Raw genomic sequence first — 21,883 nt, forward strand, 5'->3', positions numbered from 1 at the left:
ACAAAAAAAAAAAGGCGTTCCTTGTGAGACGGACTATAGGAACGGACACGCCTTAACGGTGAATGGCTATATATGCATTATAAAACTGTCTGGATCATCTCTGTATCCAGTGGAAGAATTATATTTTTAAAGGAAAGCATTGTTAATTGTTTTAGTTAAAGCTTGTGTTAACTACTGTCTCTTATATGCGTACAAGACAGGGTGGGGGTGCGGAACGACTGTATCTCTGGGGATGGCGCAAATCCTCAAATTCGGACAAAAATTATATAGAGATAATCGGGGAAAATGCGTTAATCTGAGACATTTTATCATGTATTTCCATCATTCTAGAATTCAATTCAATTCAATTCAATTCAATTCAATTTATTGTATATTACCAAACAAACTAGTGTCAGCAAACAGATAAAAACAAACAAACATAAAACATCAATAACAACAAAAATTATTAATAATAACAATATTAATGTACAGGCCAGACGGGGAAACAAAATTTGTATTATATTTATAGGAATAAAATTAGTTGTAATCCATATACAAATGCACAGTGAATAGTTTGTAACCCTATATAGCTGTTTGACAGTAATGCTAATGTGATTAAATGTTGTCACCCAGATTCGGGCATTTTCGTTTAATTCGCTAGGGATGGAATGGAAAGAAATGCTTTATTTAACGACGCACTCAACACATTTTATTTACGGTTATATGGCGTCAGACATATGGTTAAGGACCACACAGATTTTGAGAGGAAACCCGCTGTCGCCACTACATGGGCTACTCTTCCGATTAGCAGCAAGGGATCTTTTATTTGCGCTTCCCACAGGCAGGATAGCACAAACCATGGCCTTTGTTGAACCAGTTATGGATCACTGGTCGGTGCAAGTGGTTTACACCTACCCATTGTGCCTTGCGGAGCAGTCACTCAGGGTTTGGAGTCGGTATCTGGATTAAAAATCCCATGCCTCGACTGGGATCCGAACCTAGTACCTACCAGCCTGTAGACCGATAGCCTGCCACGACGCCACCGAGGCCGGTCGGATGGAATGGAATGTTTAGGCTATATTTACTGGTACTCAAGCACATTGTTAATTCAGCACATGCAAGGCACGGCAGTTATAACACTTAGTGTACACACACGAAAAAAGTAAAGTTTGTTTTATTTAACGACGCCACTAGAGTACATTGATTTATTTATCTTATCATCGGCTACTGGACGTCAAACATATGGTCATTCTGACACTGGTTTTTTTTTAGAGGAAACCCGCTGTCGCCACATAGAATACTCTTTTACGACAGGCAGCAAGGGATCTTTTATTTGCACTTCCTACAGGCAGGATAGCACAAACCATGGCCTTTGTTGAACTAGTTATGGATCACTGGTCGGTGCAAGTGGTTTACACCTACCCATTGAGCCTTGCGGAGCACTCACTCAGGGTTTGAAGTCGGTATCTGGATTAAAAATCCCATGCCTCGACTGGGATCCGAACCCATTACCTACCAACCTGTAGACCGATGGCCAAACTACGACGCCACCGAGGCCGGTGTACACACACGAATGACAGGAAAACCCCGATATTGTGACATAAGCAGCAAAAGCTACTCCTAATGGCGGTAAATTCTGAGATCTTTTAAAAGTTCCATGACAGCGTATGCACCACGACCTTTGAAATATGACCTAATTGTGGTCGACCATTGCCATTTGTGGGATCGGGCAAAACGTCACTTGGAGACGTGTGTTTCTGCTAGTACTAAGAAATCGTAACAACTATCATGAATTAAAATAAAATAAGGAAATATTTTATTTAACGACGCACTCAACAGTGGCGTAGGCAGGATTTTGTATTGGGGGGGGGGGGGGGGGGCACCTGTGTAGTGGGATATGACACAGGAACCTTTTTAATGTTATTAATAAGCGAAAAGGTAAACATTTCCCGGGATGATCTCTCCCCCCCCCCCCCCCCCGCTACGCCACTGGCACTCAACACATTTTATTTACGGTTATATGGCGTCGGACATATGGTTAAGGACCACACATATATTGAAAGAGGAAACCCGCTGTCGCCACTTCATGGGCTACTCTTTTCGATTAGCAGCAAGGGACCTTTTATATGCACTATCCCATAGACGTGATAGCACATACCACAGCCTTTGATGTACCAGTCGAATATATATAAACATGAAGAGCCAGGCCCGTAGTGTGGGCAATGGGGCGGGTCCGACTGGTCCGTCCTTGGCCGGAACCAATAAATCTGCCACTGAAGTTCCGCCTATAGATGTTGTTTGCTTGTGATTGTTCCATGCAGACAGCTTTGAAGTGGCGACTATTAGACTGAAGATGACAGGGGAGAGCATGTGGTTTTCAAACGTGTAACTTGTTAACATTGAATACTTTTTTGTGGTAATTCCTGTCTATGCAAATGCAGCACTTTTGTGTAAAATGGGTGTAGGGTTTACTCAGACCAGGTTTTGTAGGTTTGTTAGTTTAAACCAATATCCAAGAACTGGGAGAAAGAGTTGGACAACAGGGGTTGTCCTTTTTAAGGCATGTTACTCCTGTCAGACAATCTTGCATTAAACAAAAATCTATGGGCTTACTGATATTAATAAAAGTGCTATAGCTACGAACTCTATATAAAAACATAGACAGTACTATAAATAATAATTGTGGTCTGTGGCCAGATCGGAACATCATGGTAAAAATGGTGGTTCGTCCTTCAGTGGTTTTAAACTTCCAGTCACGACCGCGAGCCTTGTAGCCAGTAAACCATAGCCCCAGTGATTGTTAGAGACCTCGTGACAATATAAACATACACGCATGGCTCTAGTGATTGTTAGATACCAAGTGACAATATATAAACATACACGCGTGACTCTAGTGATAGTTAAATACCTTGTGACAATATATAAACATACACGCGTGACTCTAGTGATTGTTAGATACCTCGTGACAATATAAACATACACACATGGCTCTAGTGATTGTTAGATACCTCGTGACAATATAAACATACACGCATGGCTCTAGTGATTGTTAGATACCTAGCGTGACATATATAAACATACACGCATGGCTCTAGTGATTGTTAGATACCAAGTGACAATATATAAACATACACGCGTGACTCCAGTGATTGTTAGATACCTCGTGATAATATATAAACAGACACACATGGCGCTAGTGATTGTTAGATACCTCGTGACAATATAAACATACACACGTGGCTCTAGTGATTGTTAGATACCTCGTGACAATATAAACATACACGCGTGACTCTAGTGATTGTTAAATACCCAGCGTGACAATATAAACATACACACGTGACTCTAGTGATTGTTAGATACCTCGTGATAATATAAACATACACGCATGGCTCTAGTGATTGTTAGATATCTCATGACAATATAAACATACACACATGGCTCTAGTGATTGTTAGATATCTAGCATGACAATATAAACATAAACGCATGGTTCTAGTGATTGTTAAATACCTCGTGACAATATATAAACATACACGCATGGCTCTAGTGATTGTTAGATACCTCATGATAATATATAAACATACACGCGTGGCTCTAGTGATTGTTAAGATACCTCATGACAATATGCATGGCTCCGGTGATTGTTAGATACCTCGTGACAATATAAACATACACGCATGGCTCTAGTGATTGTTAGATACCTCGTGACAATATAAATATACACGCGTGACTCTAGTGATTGTTAGATACCTCATGACAATATAAATATACACGCATGGCTCTAGTGATTGTTAGATACCTCGTGACAATATATAAATATACACGCGTGACTCTAGTGATTGTTAGATACCTCGTGACAATATAAACATACACGCATGGCTCTAGTGATTGTTAGATACCTCGTGACAATATAAATATACACGCATGGCTCTAGTGATTGTTAGATACCTAGCGTGACAATATAAACATACAGGCATGGTTCTAGTGATTGTTAGATACCTCGTGACAATATGCATGGCTCCAGTGATTGTTAGATACCTCGTGACAATATAAACATACACGCATGGCTCTAGTGATAGTTAGATACCTCGTGACAATATATAAACATACACGCATGGCTCTAGTGATTGTTAGATACCTCGTGACAATATAAATATACATGTGTGACTCTAGTGATTGTTAGATACCTCATGACAATACGCGTGACTCTAGTGATTGTTAGATACCTCGTGACAATATAAACATACACGCATGGCTCTAGTGATTGTTAGATACCTCGTGACAATATATAAACATACACACATGGCTCTAGTGATTGTTAGATACCTCGTGACAATATAAATACACACACGTGACTCTAGTGATTGTTAGATACCTCGTGACAATACGCATGACTCTAGTGATTGTTAGATACCTTGTGACAATATAAATATACATGCGTGACTCTAGTGATTGTTAGATACCTCGTGACAATACGCATGACTCTTGTGATTGTTAGATACCTCGTGACAATATAAACATACACTTGTGACTCTAGTGATTGTTAGATACCCCATGACAGTATAAACATACACGGATGGTTCTAGTGACTGTTAAATACCTAGCATGACAATATAAACATACACGCATGGCTCTAGTGATTGTTAGATACCTCGTGACAATATATAAACATACACGCATGGCTCTAGTGATTGTTGTCCTGAGCACATTCTCCGAGATTCCCCGGTGGGTGTGTCAAGACAAGTGCATGGAATCAATCTACAGTTTGTCCCACTGGGAACGACTTTTTTTCATACTATGGAATTTACTAGAATTATTTATTTTTAAACAGATTAATGTGTAAATTGCACACAAAAACAGTATTTAATTTTTATTTCACTTTACTGATACTTTTACTTTTCTTCTGACGTCCAACCAAACTGAAATTATTTTTAAAAAACGGTGTGTTTTTTATAGAATGCTGGGACGGACTATAGCTGCAATGACATCCATAAGAAATATTCAAACACAACAGGCAAGTCATTGATACATTTATTTACACTTTTCGTTTGTTAAGTTACGCCTACTAACAATGTAAATTCTCCTGATTTTTTTTTTTTTTTTTAATTCTCGGTGGTTCTATTGGTATTATTAAAAGTTCAAGCAGGATTAGGCCTAACGACGCCACGAAGTATTGGGGGGGGGGGGGGGGGTATTAATTATTTATTAGTATTACTATCATCAATTAAAAATCAGGCCAACTATTATTACGGTTTCCTACGGCCTTGAGATACAACAATTATAACCATTGTTTATCATAAGCATCATCATCAGCTGATCATAATAATCATTGTCGTCTTTTTTCTTTTTTTTCGGGGGTAGTGAGGGCTGGGGTGGTATCATTTGGTATTCGTTAAGGCTTCTTTTCCTTTTTGTCAATTGTAAAAATTGCTAATTCATATTATATTTAGAAATGCCATGATCATAAAACATACATTGTTAAAACATGGTCAACATAGGCGTTCACGCTCCCAATATGGGTAGAATGATGGAAATGCATGGCGAAAAGGTTTCACTTTCAGTCGTTTATTTTGTACAAATATCTCAAATCGTTTTTGCCAAAATCTGAGGATTTGCTCTAACCCTGTCTCGTACACTTATGGTCATTGAAAAAGTACAGAAAATGCCACCTTTCACAAAATAATTAACAGTGTATGTCTTAATTAACAGGATTAACTCTAACTACGTTTAGTCACAACTGATCAATTCTCAACCTTCGGCAATGTTGATGAAACCGTTGAACTACTTCCGGGTGTATTACTACGCACAATATTAAATACAAATAACAACATAACGGATATTATGAGAACAGATTTGTGGCAATCCACAACACCACTTAATAACATTAACAACACTAAAGTGAATTTATAATATCACAAACAGCAAATGAAAACCGCGATACACAGTTAGTAATAAGAAGGAACTATTTCTTTGGCGGACTAATCGGGCACTGTGTTCGAGTTTTACGGATGGCCAAATGATACTCCGATCGTGAGAGAGAAAATATCTTATTATAACCTGACTACGTAGTGTTGCATGAGAATTCTCTTAATTATGGATCTTCCTTTACGAGCGCTGCTTCTCTATGTGGCGATTATTGTTGCAGTAAGCTGTAAGTACATTTAACGTTTGTGTCATCTCTGTTATCTGTCAGTGTTTGGGCTTTTGAGACTGGCGGACATTTTCAAAAAGAAAAAAAAAAAAAAAAATCTTTGTAATACGACAGGTAGAAACATCGTTTTAAATTTTCGTCGTCTTATAAAACCGCTCCATTATTGATTTTAAAAGCTATTTTTTACAAAATGTGTTAGCGGTACAAAACACGTCAACCCCTTGGCTTTTGTCGGGACATCCCCACTGATGTATCAATTATTATGTTGATCTATTATGCTCGTGGGCCGAAACTGGCTGCCTGACATGTTTTTCTGAGTCATCCGTGTATTGTGTTCTGCATTAGCGTCTGCTACAGGCTGTCAGTGTATTTCTCCCTCATCTATTGTTCTAGCGATGCTAATATTCTTGTTTTATTCCATTTGTAGAGAGAGATCTGTAATGAAATGAAAATAAATCGACCAGTGCTAAACACATGCTAATGACATGGGCGGTTCTGGGGTAGTGTAAACATGCTATTTTCTTTATTAGGGCCTATAGTGTTATAGATCTGGACTCAAAACACAATGCTTTTCAATTTAATATTAATGCCATCATTATAGTGTACATTATTAAACTATTGTGTTCAGCAGTTTTATTTTATCACAGCACAGAGACCTATTTAAGAATTTGGCAGTCTTAGACAACTACTACCCCCCACCCCCTTCAAAATTGTATAATCATTATCATAATGCCCTGTAGGCTGTGACCGGTTAGCTAGGATAAAGTGGCGGGGATGGGGAGGATGGACCTGGCATAAAATAAAGAGTAGATTCAACTATTTGCTGCAAATGTATTTCAGGCAGCATGTATCATCTTCTTTTTTTGGCAAGATTTTGCGGCCCCCTAAAATTTGACGGCTTGGGTCCAGTTGGTCTATGCACTGTTATGGCTCTATCCAGGTTATTCCAAAATTATTAAATAGGAACTGGTATTTTTGTTGTGCATGTTTCATTTTATAATAAAAGCATTAATAACAATAAATTATAATTCATATATATAAATACATTTTTCTTTTCTCATTGGATTTACACAAATAAAAAAGAAAAAAAAAGTTTGATGTGCTAATTTTCCATGTGTGTGGGGATGATAAACTAATAATTTTTTAAGTGTTCGAGTATGTCTTGGGCACCCTTCCAGGTTCCTTTAAAAAATCTGCCTAGCCTAGGGTGAGGATGTCTGGCTTGTTATTCTTTAATAACTTCCATTAATGCCAGCTGTCAAGCTGTAAACACAACTTTGGTGAGCACCCAAGGTTTACACTGTCAATTGCCAAATGCGAATCAATATTGAATTTAGCCAAATTTATTTCATCATTAATTTGCCAGAAATAAAGCTTAACTGGCTCACACTATTTTGATACCTCACAAAATAAATGTATCAATCGGTCAGCAAGCTTTAATTCTCTACAGCACTGTTTTGCCTTGGACTATATTAAAAAATCCCCCCCCCCCCCCCCCCCCCCCCCCCCCCCCCCCGGACATAGTATGTTTTTTTTTGCCGTGGGCATTTTCTTAACTGCAGGGGTTTGGTCACGGTGTTCCGATTACATACATGTAACTATGTTGCTAAGAAGTAAACTTAGTAATTGATACACCTTGACTGTTGAAACACTAAAATATAGGTATATCTATATAGATTTATTTTGTTAATAAATTGTTAGGTTAATTGAAACTTGAATTTGGTTAAAGACTTTCTGTCCTAATTGGCCAAACTGCTAATAATGTTTGGGGTCCAGCTTAAACCTTGGAGCACATATTATTGTTCAGAAAAACAATTAAGAGGTCATCAGTCCATCGGATATGATTTTCTCATCACATTAGCCTGTCTCATACTTGTTTTCCTACATGTGCATGTTAATACAACACTTAACAGTAAGTGTAACTACTGGTGTAACTGTATGGTTATATACGGTAAACGTGCATACACTATCATACAGTGTTATTTTGCCATTTTGACGTTTTTCTTTGGCTGCTTTGACAATTTTCTTTTACCGTTTTGACTTACATTTTCAGGGTCGTTTTATCATGGGGCCATTTTGACCGCATACCGTTAATATTAATGAAAGATGCAATGTGCTGATTGGTTGTTTTTATACTTCTTTCGAACCTTTACCTGCTTTCTTTATTTGTGTCCTGTTACGTACTTACTTTTATGTGTTTCTGCGATGAATGTTTGAGTGGATTGGTCTGGTTCATGAACTGAAGTTTCATAAATGTTCAAACTTTCAATAGTGTTGTGTTCTTTGGAAAGTGTGAGAAATGGGTATGACCTTAAATGGATTGCGAAAACCCTTACAGTAAGAACTGAATTGAATCGACATGTCAGGCATTGAAATAAGTCAAGAACGGTCATTCAGGTTACCAGTAGGTTACCACATGTAAAAAATTTCAACAACTGTAGTTTAGTTTTCGAATGTAAACCAGGCAATGCATTCCGGGATTCCGCGTTTCATTTTCTGGTAAGGAATTGCATCGATGTGCAATTGCAAGCAGTAATAGTCATTCCGCATTTAAGCAGCATCCACCAGATGAATTTACTTCTGCGTTTCGTTTTCTCTTACGAAATTGCACCGATGTTCGTGCACACTTGTGCAATTGCAAAGCAGTTTTGGCAATCCGCGTTTAAGCAGCGCCCACTAGATAAATTTACTTCCAGATTTCGTTAGTTGGTTACCAGGCTATATTTTGTGGTAACCTGTAAGGGTTACCAGACACAATGCTCATTTCGCTCACTCAAATCTAGTTTTGCACAACCTTTTTTTGGTTTGTACATTAAATTTCAAACATCACTAAGATGGTTATGATGGGTTATACAAATTGAGGGTTTCTTCTTCTGGCTATATCTGTCAGTTGTTCACTCGGTTGAGGTGCTTGCATCACATGATCAGCCTTGCAATTTTGTATTATATTTAATAATGTCACAATGTGACCTTTAGTATGCCCTCCTCTTCCAATAAACATTTTCATATCAAAAGCCAGCAATTGCAGCTTCAACACAATTTAGTATCACCTACTTACAGCTTTCTACTTTCACAGGGAAGGCCTAAAAAAAAATTGTATTTCCAATTTCCTGACCTACCCTAATTTTCTGTAGTAACCCTGACATTTTGTGAAGCCAAAAGATAAAATAATTTGTTATTATTTTTTTTAATCATCATCCCTGAATTTTTGCAATCAGCAAACTAGATTCGGAACACCTCAGCCGATGTCGGTTTGATTTGATTTAAAGAAGAAAACAAGAAGTTTCTACCTACCTACCCTATTGTTTTCAACTCAAGGAAACACATTTTTTTAAGGCCTAATGAACAGGCTGTGATGTATGCATTTTTTTTCTCATTTCCCTCTCATCATTTTAAAAATTAATTTTACCCAGTACAAATTAGTAGCCTAAGTATTTATTGGGCTTATTTCAAATATAATAGTTAAAGTGTTTAATTGTGGTCTGTTTCCGTGCATTTGTTGCTGATGAGTGTGTGGATGTTGCCTGTGACAGAGTACGAGGGAAGTGATCCATTACGACCAAACACTGGCAGTGTGGCCTCACTCAGCCTATTACCAGTGCAGGAAATGGCCAATATGTCCTATTGTAGTTGTACTTTCCTGCCCAATTCAGTTGTTTCAAGCCTCTATCAAAACCACATGATGTATATACAGGCTGGGCTTTGTCCATCAGACTGATAGTTGCAGAACGTTATACTTTTCAACATGTCTGTCACTTTTTAAGATAATGATGTGTATCAGAATTTACTTTTTCATTTGTCAAGCGGACTAGTACTTTTTGCATCCCTGTGTTGCGTTCACCTGTTTGACCAGGAGTTGCTGTGGTTGACCGTGCACTGTGGTTATTATTAAATACCGGCACGCGTACATGCCAGTGTTATCAGATAGTTGTCTGATTGGCAGGTGTGGTGAAACACACTGGATTGGCACACTGCTTGGGAAGGGAGGGATTCACATACTAGTACTTGAATCATGTAATTCACTAGACTTGCATGTAGTTCAATGTAGTAATAACACAGCACAATCGACTAGCAATCTGTAGTTGGTTTTTTCAAAAGATATTGGTTTTATTTTTACAATACAGTGTTCAATATTAATTTTTTTGGGCAGTATCCCAGTTGGATACTAACATTTAAAAATCTGGTATCCCACCTGAGAATTTAGTATTATATGGTATCCCGGTGAGATACTGGGTTCTTGAGGTCTGGTATCCAAAATTAAAGTCTGTTATCCCCGGGATATCGGGATACCGTTAATCTCGAACACTGCAATAATAAGACATTTTTGGGTATGGCGTTATGGAATTGAATGCAACCACAGTCAACGGGGGGTATTGGGGGGCTCCCCCAGAAAGAAAATGGGTTATGTTTAGGGTTAGGGTTAAGAAAATCATACAGTAATGATAAGAGTAATAGGCCTCTTTCACATTCCCATTGCGCATTCGCTACTTTATAGTTAAAGAATTATAGTTAAATATTCTCTCGCGGATTTCCAGTGATGTTTAATTCTCCACATGTATCAGTATTTAAAATTTTAATAAATTTAATAAAATATTCCTCCCCTTTCCCATAAAAAACCAACAAAATCCCTAACTCGCATAGACCTTTATCACAGCTCCCCGTATTTTCCCCTTATCGTTTCATTAAAAAAGACAGTTGTACAACTACTAATCAATGTTACATGTCTATCCACAAATTATTTATTTATTTTATTTTCACTATCTTTTATATCAGATACATACCACTTCACTTGAAATAATATCTGATATTTACGAAGTTTTAAAACTATTTATTTATTTATTAGGCCCTATTTCTTCTTTTTCATTCACCGTTTTAATTATTTTGGCTTAAATTCAGACTTGGGCTGTTTACTTGTGTTGACTGTCCGTCGTCCGAGGCATGGTACTTAATACGTTTGCTTCAAACATTCAAACGAAGTACCTTATGGCTGCGCATACTAAACCCTCATGAGATTATAATAAAGAGGCCATCCCTAAGTAGCGTGTAGCTATATTACAAAGCTGTCAGCTAGTCTAATCTGTTATAAATAAAACATACATGTTTCTTAGGTTAAATAATCTTGCTTCGAATTTAAATAGCTGTATATGCAATACAGTTACATTTCTGACCATTCACAGGTCGGTAGCAACCGAGAAGTCGGAGGGGGGATTGTAGCCCCACTTTTATAAACCCGGTTTAAAATATGGCTTTTGCGCCCCCCCCCCCCCCCTACACACACACACCAACTAGACTGTGTCCCTCCATTACAGATTGTGATCCCCTTTCCCAACTCTAGATATCATTCCTATGGGCCTGATTCTAATGTTTTATAGTACCATAGCTAAAATTTCATATGTATCATTTAATTTTATTCCAAATACTGAATTTAAAAAAAAAAATATCTTGGTGAAAAGAAATCCCGACAAGAATCCTGAATGTATTTATCTGTATAATGCTTTATAAATATTTAAATCATGTTAAATACAATAAATATCTGCATACATACACACGCACACACATTAATATTATTTCAGCCTATATCCGATATTTATTGCATATGAATCTGAATCGATGGTTTGTCTGGCCTTAACAACCAAATATTTTTTATTTCTTGATAAGCAGTAATTCACAAATGTCTCCAGTAAGTCTTGTTGGATGTCGACAGAATGTTCGGGTTCCCTACTGATAGAATAATTAATCATGGAGATATTTACATTCCTATTGCATGGCCTCCCAATGTCTATGCCCCCCCCCCCCCCCCCCCCCCCCCAACTTGTCCACAGCAGGGTTCATACGCGCCTGGAAAACCCTTAAAAATAAACTAATGTATTCCAGTGCTTGAATACCCTTGAAAATCATCTTGCGGTCTGGAAAACCCTTGAAAATGATAATTTGATCTCAAATAAAATATAAACGCCTAAAACGGAGGCTTTATTTACTTTATTTAACATGTAATTAAATTATTTGTTTCATTTCTGCGGCACAATCAAATGCCAATCGTCCGGCCAATCGATGTATACTGGCTCAGTTGACGTGTGAATGTTTGTTGTTGTTTTTAATCTGGCGATGCAAGGATCACGCGGCCACGAGATCCAAGTGACAGCGTCGCCATATTGGAAAAGAAAGTTTGTCACTTTTTGCCGCTGGGTATTTAGCAAGTTCAGGGAGCGTGTCAAGTTAATGAATCTATTGTAAACCCACAAAGATGGTTGGCACTTGCGTGTTTAACGACCTGTGGAAACTCGGTACGGTCCTGGAATTTTGGTAAAGTTGACCTGGAAAGTGTTTTAAAAACCCTGGAATTTTGACTTCCTTTAAGTGTATGAACCCTGCCACAGGTCAATTTTTGCAAGATCTCACGGTTTTCATCCTCTAGTTACCCCGCACCGGGCACATGCGCAATGGAATGTGAAAGAGGCCTATTAATTTTGTCCAAAAGTTAACTTTAAAAAAAAAATCTGCAAAAATATTTGGGTATGGTGCCATACCCATTTGACCCTTTGGCAAAACCCCTGACTGGGTTGATGTTAAGCATTCCTTGCATATATATGTGTGTGTGTGTGTGTATGTATATATATATGTATATATATATAAAATCACCTGTTGTATTTGTACTCCGGTGTTTGGAACAGAGGCTCATGAATATATATATATATATATGTGCATGTGCTATAAAGAATTGCAGTATATTTTGTATTAGCCCCATTGTGTTTGGCATGTACAATAAAAAAATATTGATTAAATGGAGATATTAATTTCTAGATGGATGCTTGTAGTTACCATAAATCAATGCTACTTTTAATATGTACCTGTAATTTGTTCTTTGCAAGTTCACCTCATTACCTGTGTACGTTTACCTCATTACCTGTGTTGCATTCACCTCGTTACCTGTGTACACCAAACTCCTGATGATCGCCAGATGGTATGTTGTGCATGCAATTTACTCCTTAGCTTCCTGTTTAGCATGTGGAAGCTTTGCTTGTCTGGCCGGATAAGTAATAAGCTGTAACCATAGTTACTAGCTCAAAGATGGGCGTTGACAGTTTTCATGTAGGTACATGTATGTAGAGGGCTGAAACTTTACAATTTGTCACCCACAGCATTTTAAAAATTTAAATTGCCATGGGTGAAACGGCCATCCAACTGCAATGTTAATCCTACCTACAGCACTGTTTTTAAAAGGTGACCGTTGCAGCAAATACATATGACTGAAAAGTTATTTTGTTGCATGTGGATATATTTCAGATACAAATATTGAACACTGGCAGGTAATGATAATTGATAATGTATACCAGATATATTAATTTTGCTGGCATTGGTGATGCTCCTGATCCACAGCAAGTTGTATCTCAGTGAAGGCAATTACCGTCTGTGCCATCGTTCAAGTTTGAGCCCTGAGCTTGTACATACAGGTAGACCGCCCTCAAATGATTTCATTATGAGCAGTGCTGCCTCAAAAAGACCTGCAACAGCATTTTAAAGTGCCATCTCAAGATAGTCTGAATTGCATGGATTGTTCTGGTGGTGCAGTGTTTACGGAAAGGAATGCTTTAACACATCTGTACATTTTTAAGTAACTACAGCTATTTGCTATCATAGCAGTTATTTCAATACTTGAAAAGTCTTAAAATGACAGCATACTTCATAAAAGTAAAGAATTGAAAGTTTACATGTATACATACATGTATGTTTTTGGTAGTGTCAACAAACTTATGGAACCAAAAGTCTAAACCATTTCTTATCCATTATTATATAATATTACCATTTTTACCCATAAACTGTTTTCATTACCATGATTACCAGCTTTTGAAAACAATGTTTCTTGACATGTACATATATGTATGCAGGGTTTCTGCCAGAGGGTAAAACAGGTATGGCGCCATACCCAAAATTTTATTTGTTTTAAGTTAACTTTTAAACAAAATTAATTACTCTTATCATTACTGTATGATTTTCTTAACCCTAATCTAAAACTTAACCCATTTTCTTTCTGGAGGAGGTCCCCCATACCCTGTTGACTGTGGTTGCGTTCAATTCCATAGCGCCATACCCAAAAATTTCTCTCTGGCAGAAACACTGGTATTTTATGTACAATGTACATGAACTTCCGACTTGAATTAGATCTATTCAAAACATTGGCAGGTATGTATTAAAGAAAAGTCTTGTCAACCACAAAGGAATATTATATGATATGTACATGCAGTCAATGTGCAGAATAAAAAATACTGCAGCATACCTCCCTCGCATAAATAATTAAAAAAACGAAGGAATAACAACCGTTGTATATACAGAGTATATAACTGTGTTGCAGTTTCATTGTACACGATTAAATAAACACAAACTTGACAAAGATGATTGTTATAAACCGGTCTTTTTTTCTTCTTTTTTTTGCCTGGCTGGTGAAAACCCTATTATTGCATGTGTAATAAATGTCAACCGGATATGATTTCTTTTGTAGTACATTCGTGTGTAATCTACACACACACACACACACACACACACACATGAATGGCATGCAGCTGATCTGACAATGTTTACGCAAATCTAGGACAACTGGGCGCAGGACATAGCTCAGTGGTATAGCCTGATGCATGGTCGGTTTGTGATCGATCCCTGTCGGTGGGCCCATTGCTTTATTTTTTGTACCTGCCAGTGACCCACGACTGGTATATTAAAGGTTGTGGTATATGTTATCCTGTCTGTGGGATGATGCATATAAAAGATAAAAGATAATGTAGCGGGTTTCCTTTCTAAGACTGGCTATATGTCAAAATTACCAAATGTTTGACATCCAATAGTTGATGATTAATAAATGAATGTGCTCTAGTGGTGTCGTTAAACAAAACAAGCTTTAAGTTTATCTAGAACTGGTTGATTCACCAGTGTGTCCGTCCATGTTAAGAATGTAGCTCAGTGGTAAGAGTGCTCGTCTGGCTTATCACTGATAAACCAATGTCGATGAATGTTTAAAGACACCCCAGCACGAAAAAAACATTGTCTACTGGGTGTCAAACAAGGTAAATGAATTCATAACATCAATATAAAAATTCAAGGCCATGGTAAAATAGTGTTTTGTATGGGGGACCTCCCCCCAGAAAGAAAATGGGTTAGGTTCAGATTTAGGGTTAAGAAAATCATACTTTGATGATAAGAGTAACTAATTTTGTCAATAAGTTAGCTTAAAAAAAATTAAATCTTAAAATGCAGACCCTACTGTCCACCCCTGAAAATGGACTCATTTTGATTAATCTACAAAACTGTACATAACAGATTTGGATAAAGTTATAAACCAACGAATCAGTGAAGTTTAAATGTGGAGATCTATACCCTCTAAAAATAGACTAGGTCTTGTTTCCATAACTGTTACTTGGGTATGTGCATTTTTTTAAATATGAAAGATGCATTTTGCAGTAAATTAGAAACACCAGGATGACCAGAAACACTTTACATGCATAGAAATGGATAATCTAAACAATTTCCATTTAAAAACTAATGCCCATCACTTTAATGGGTATTACTACCTATGTGTATTTTGTAACCTTGTTTAATTTTTTTCATTTGGCCGATGACCATTGTTTGTATTGGTTCTGTAGATTTTTCTGTTCCTCGTTTGTCATCCCCACTGATAGCTGTTATGTAAGCTCTTTACTATGATCACCGGCCTCATTGGTATCGTGGTTAAGCCATCAGACATAAGGCTGGTAGGTACTGGGTTCGCAGCCTGGTACTGCCTCCCACCCAGAGAAAGTTTTAACGACTCAGTGGGTAGGTGTAAGACTACATCACCTTATTCTTTCTCACTAACCATTAACAACTAACCCACTGTCCTGGACAGAGCCCAGATAGCTAATATGTGTGTCCAGGACAGTATGCTTGAACCTTAATTGGATATAACCACGAAAATAATTTGAAATGAAATGAAATACTATGATCCCACAATTTTTTTTAATTTAACGACACACTCAACACATTTTATTTATGGTTATATGGCGTCAGACATATGGTTAAGGACCACACAGATATTGAGAGAAAACCCACTGTCGCCACTACATTGGCTACTCTTTTCGATTAGCAGCAAGAGATCTTTTATTTGCGCTTCCCACAGGCAGGATAGCACAAACCATGGCCTTTGTTGAACCAGTTATGGATCACTGGTCGGTGCAAGTGGTTTACACCTACCCATTGAGCCTTGCGGAGCACTCACTCAGGGTTTGGAGTCGGTATCTGGATTAAAAATCCCATGCCTCGACTGGGATCTGAACCCAGTACCTACCAGCCTGTAGACTGATGGCCTAACCACGATGCCACCGAGGCAGGTCATGCTCCCACAAAGAAACTGATCATCTCTGTAATGTCTCAATCCCTGCTGAAGTATATATCAGTACTTATGCATCATTACATTTACATTCATCTGTCCTGTCACTTGACCTATTTTCTGTCTGGTGTCCAAAATAATTGCTCTTATGTAACCTCTGTGTACCCTCATTAGGCTGATGGTTTTGCTGTCTTAAAGTTGCATAATGCTGGCTTCACACCAAAATTTATTATTAACTTGAAATGATTTGAAATTATAAGCATTATACATTGTACCTTCAACTTTATTAATGCATACATATTAATAATTTAATTTACTGTGATAGAAAAACACTTTTTTATTGGAATATCTTCAGTTGAGGCAAACATATATTGTTGCTGACAAATTTGCTGTCTTCATACAAATTATCTGTCTGGTGGCCCTATCCAGTCAACTTGCCAAATTTTACAGATTCACCATTTCATGTTTTGTTAGGCACTTTCAGTTTTGATATTTTTGGGTTATTTATGCAAAGGTTATGCATAGGATTAATAAACAGCCACTGCAATTAAGAAAATGTTCACGGAAAAAACCCATGCAAAGATCATGTCGTAAAACTGGGCCCAGTCACTTTACAATATTCCTTATTTGACCACCTAAATACATACATGTAATCTGTTTACTTTTGTTAGACTTACAGTGCAAATGTATCTATCCAGTAATGTCCAGCCCATGCACCACAACTGGTACATCAAAGGCCATGGCATGTGCTATCCTGTCTATAGGATGGTGCATATAAAAGATCCCTTGCTGCTAATGGAAAAGAGTAGCCCATAAAGTGGCCACAGCGGGTTTCCTCTCTCAAATATTTGTGTGGTTCTTAACCATATGTCTGTTGCCATATAACCGTAAATAAACTGTGTTGAGTATGTCGTTCAATAAACCATTTCCTTCCTTCGTTCTTTCTGTCCAGTAAATGTTTTAATCTCTTCTAAATATACTTGGGTATTATTAGGTGTTTCCGTTTTGTAACTAATTGCTATTATGTAACCTTTGTTTATCTTCTTTAAACTGTTAACACAACTGATCCTTCTCCTGTTTGTATCTGGTGTACCACTTTGACTGTATGTTGGCCTCCTAACTAATTGCCCATGATTATGTAACTGGTGTTTACCCTCAGTGAGCGTCCCCTGTTATCTTATCACATACTTTCCCATTGCAGGTTAGCATCAAATTGTACATGTAGCATGAAGGGAAAACCCGCGTCCCTGCAATTATCTTGTTAACTTCCCTATAGATACTGCAACAAAGCAGAACCTGTTTATCTGTTTTTCTACCAACATTGAGCTGTCTACATCACATTGACGATAGTTTACGACCTAAAATGTTGCCCAGCGATGCAGCAATTTTTCTTTTCTTCCAAGATTAACAGACAGAAGATCTTGTTTGCATTATTTATATCGCTGGCATGGCAACAGAATAAGGCATTATTGATAAGGCTAAGTTGTGCACTGGTTTGCTGCATTTGAATTTCATGATAAGATAGAATTCCATTGAGCGTCTAGAATTGAAGAGACTTGCTGTTATCAAAAGCATTACTCAATGTCTGAATGTTCCATGTGATAGAAGGAAATAAGGGAATGTTATGGATGTATTGAAGCTTGTTTTTAAAGGGACATACCCTAGTTTTTAAACACTAATGTATATATTTTTTAACTATTAGAGCCCTTTTTAATAACTGAAATCATACTTTACTTAGAGTTTATTGTTTAGATTATCCATTTCCGTACATTCAAAGTGTTTTTTGGTCATTCTGGTGTTTTTAATATCACAAAATGCATTTCTTATATTTTTAAAAACGCACATGCGTCTGAGAAGTAACAGTTATACAGTCGAGTTTTAGTCTATTTTTAGAGCGTATTTCAGCATTTCAAAGTCTACAGGTTTTACCCTGTTGTAACATTATTCAAATGTGTTACATGTTTGTAGAGTCTGTCCATTCAAGACACATTTATTTGGTACTACATGCATTCATGATACACATACATGTATGTATATATTGGACAATTTGAGTTATTTAAAGCAACATGCCAGTTCTGTAGAAAAACCAGAAGTAAATCGACCATTGTTCATTCGTTAGATATATTACTAGTGCTTTACTAAATGGCGGATAACATTTTTCAGTGCTATACATTGAAGGTCTTGGGTAAATGTAAATGTAGCTCGGTGGTGATGCATGGTCGATTGGTGGACCTATGGGCTATTTCTTGGTAGAACCAGTTCTCCACAACTCGTATTTATATATATATATATATATATATATATATATATATATATATATATATATATATATAACAAAGCCGTGGTATGGACTATCCTGTGTGGGATGTTGCATTTAACAGATCCCTTGCTACCAATGAAAACATGTAGTAGGTTTTCTCTCTTAACACTACATGTCAGAATGACCAAATGTTTGACATCCAATAGCTCTAGTGGTGTCGTTAAACAAAACACTTTTTTTTTAATATGCCACAAACATTTAACAGAATGTTTTTAAATTTGTTTTGACATTACAAACTTGGATGATGATGAGATAAATGTTAAGCCATTTCGGTATGGGACTACTTGACAGGGCCGTGCTAGGCGCTTGCTGTCAGTTGAGCTATCTCAGTATCACCTGAGTGGGGGGTACATGGAACCTGTAGTGCTAGGCAGGTAATCATCCCCCATGTGGGATCATAGACTCGGGAGATACAGCCGTAATTCATAGGCCTTACACCTACCCATTGCAGGGTTCAAATTTAACCGTAATTGCCGTAGGTGCCCTTCTTGCATTATGCCCCTAAAATCTTATGATGTCGACAGCAACAAAAATGCTGCGCTGCCTTACCAGGTTTGCTGCTGTGTCCTTCGGAATTTTTTCTTTTTTAAACCCAGCATTTTATTATTTAGAAATGACACAAAATGTACCATGAAAAATCACATCTAGCGAACTTGCGCTATTTATAAATATATTCTTTGTGACTTACATATTAGTGATTTTAAATATATTATCCAGTATATTTTTTCGACTTGGCAAGATGATTGGCATGTTGCGGCCATGATTAAGCTTCATTCTGTCAAGCCAGTCCTGAGAGTGGCAGTCCTCCTACAGGCAGTGCAAGAAGGATGAAGTAATCTTGGGCCGTGCCCCCATATCTGTCGCATTCATTGATTTTAACCCTCTAGTGCCCAAGTACTCAAAACAAATACTAAAAATTATCACATTCATTCAACTTATAAGTGTTAGTGTACATTAAATATTCCATGTTGATTTTTTAATTTTCAAAAATTTGTATATACTTTTATTAATGTAGCATATCTGCTACATTGGGCATTTAAGGAAAATGTAGCATATATGCTACATGTTATTAACTTTGTAAAATACATTATTATGGCATATATCTGTATCAAAAATAAACATCAGAGTTCAAGACCATACGGTGAAATAATGTTAGTCTCAGAAACTTTATAGAAAGTAAGTTGCCTTCGTTCCCTTCCAAATTGCCTTGGTATCCTTATTTTTGTTATTAAACCGAAGACAACACTTTCCGAGCCCCCCAAAAATTGAAATCTGACCCTTGCATTGAGCCTAGCGGTGCACTATCTGGGTTGGGTCTGGTACTAGCATGAAAAATTCCACATTGCCTTTTGTGGGATACGAACCCAGTACCTACCAGCCTGAAATCCCATGGCATAACCACTACACCAGTGAGGGCCGAGGCCAGTAAAACATGTTTTTGTTTTGTTTTGCTGGTGAGGCGATTCACTCAATTGCATAGACTCTGTACATTGTATATGGTTTGTGTGAGAGAAAGAAAGAAAGAAAGAAATGTTTTATTTAACGACGCACTCAACACATTTTATTTACGGTTATATGACGTCAGACATATGGTTAAGGACCACACAGATTTTGAGAGCGGAAACCCGCTGTCGCCACTACTCTTTCCGATTAGCAGCAAGGGATCTTTGATTTGCACTTCCCACAGGCAGGATAGCACAAACCATGGCCTTTGTTGAACCAGTTATGGATCACTGGTCGGTGCAAGTGGTTTACACCTACCCATTGAGCCTTGCGGAGCACTCACTCAGGGTTTGGAGTCGGTATCTGGATTAAAAATCCCATGCCTCGACTGGGATCCGAACCCAGTACCTACCAGCCTGTAGACCGATGGCCTAACCACGACGCCACCGAGGCCGGTCTGGTGTGTGAGAGAGACGACCACCAAAGCAATTAGTAAATCAATACAGTGAATATGTCCGTTATGCTAGTATATAAATAATTCAACTTGAGACCAGTGTGGCAAATTCCCTGGTGTCAGGCTGACAGGCAGTGCACAATATTCAATATCTGTAGATAATGCACGTTGCATATCAAGGTTCCAGCTGGACTCAGAACTACTGTTTGATGAAATGTTCCTTAGCCAAAAAAAAGCAATAAATATTGATTGCATTTTCAAAAAAAATAATCTTGTTTGGTGTGATTCCCACCGTTTATAGGAAATACTTTGATCGTAAGCTTTTGACTTGTGAACACCAGTGTGATATCAGTTTATGTAACGGACTAACACAGATTTCACTCTGTGATAATGGTGACATGTGGTCTAAAGAATTTGAAAAAGAAACCAGCTTCTACCTCTTGGCTATTCTATAAATATGTATCAGTGGGGGTTTTCCTGATACAGTTGGCCATATGCAGGGCTAGCTCTGGCACTCACCAATTTCGCCAATTGCGAATTTTGAAAGAATTTGGTGAATTTTATTTCAATTTGGCGAAATAATTTTATGTAATAATTGACATTTTAAAAAAAAACCCCACTAGATTTTTGCAATTTTTGAAGTTTAATAGATAATTTGGCTAAATTGTTTGCTCACCCAAAGCCAGCCCTGATATGCTATAGCGCATACAATGGCATTTGATACAGTAGTCTATAGTGAAGCACTGGTTGGAGGTGACCCCACCCCTCCCCCCATTTCTGTCCAATGGAGGCCTCTACAAATTGCAGGAAGATAGTTTCGTTTGGATGTACTAAGATATATGGGTAATGCAAATTTAGAATTTTCTAAGGCTTGCAATTAGAAGGGATGAAGGAAGGAAATGTTTTATTTAATGATGCACTCAACACATTTTATTCACGGTTATATGGCATCAGACATATGGTTAAGAACCACAGATATTGAGAGAGGAAACCCCTTGTCGCCACTTCATAGACGACTACTTTCGATTAGCAGCAAGTGATCTTTTATATGCACCATCCCACAGACAGGATAGTACATACCACGGCCTTTGTTACACCAGTTGTAGGGTACCTGTTGGAACGAGAAATAGTCAAATGGTCCACTGACGGGAATCGATCCTAGACCAACCGCGCATCAGGCGAA

General features: G+C 37.6%; 1 protein-coding gene across 8 annotated transcripts in view; it reads left to right on the top strand.

The window, feature by feature from the left end:
* The first annotated feature begins 5,981 nt into the window (after nucleotides 1-5,981).
* The window catches only part of LOC121385766 (fasciclin-2-like), a 131,576-nt gene continuing 115,674 nt past the window's right edge, over nucleotides 5,982-21,883 (top strand). For all 8 annotated transcript variants that reach the window (XM_041516537.1, XM_041516540.1, XM_041516538.1 and 5 more), the window contains exon 1: nucleotides 5,982-6,129. In XM_041516537.1, the coding sequence (XP_041372471.1) occupies nucleotides 6,054-6,129 (76 nt within the window). In that variant the 5' untranslated portion in view covers nucleotides 5,982-6,053. The remainder of the gene's footprint in view (nucleotides 6,130-21,883) is intronic.

The sequence above is a fragment of the Gigantopelta aegis genome, chromosome 12, assembly GCF_016097555.1.
Source record: "Gigantopelta aegis isolate Gae_Host chromosome 12, Gae_host_genome, whole genome shotgun sequence".
NCBI classification, from domain to species: Eukaryota; Metazoa; Mollusca; class Gastropoda; order Neomphalida; family Peltospiridae; genus Gigantopelta; species Gigantopelta aegis.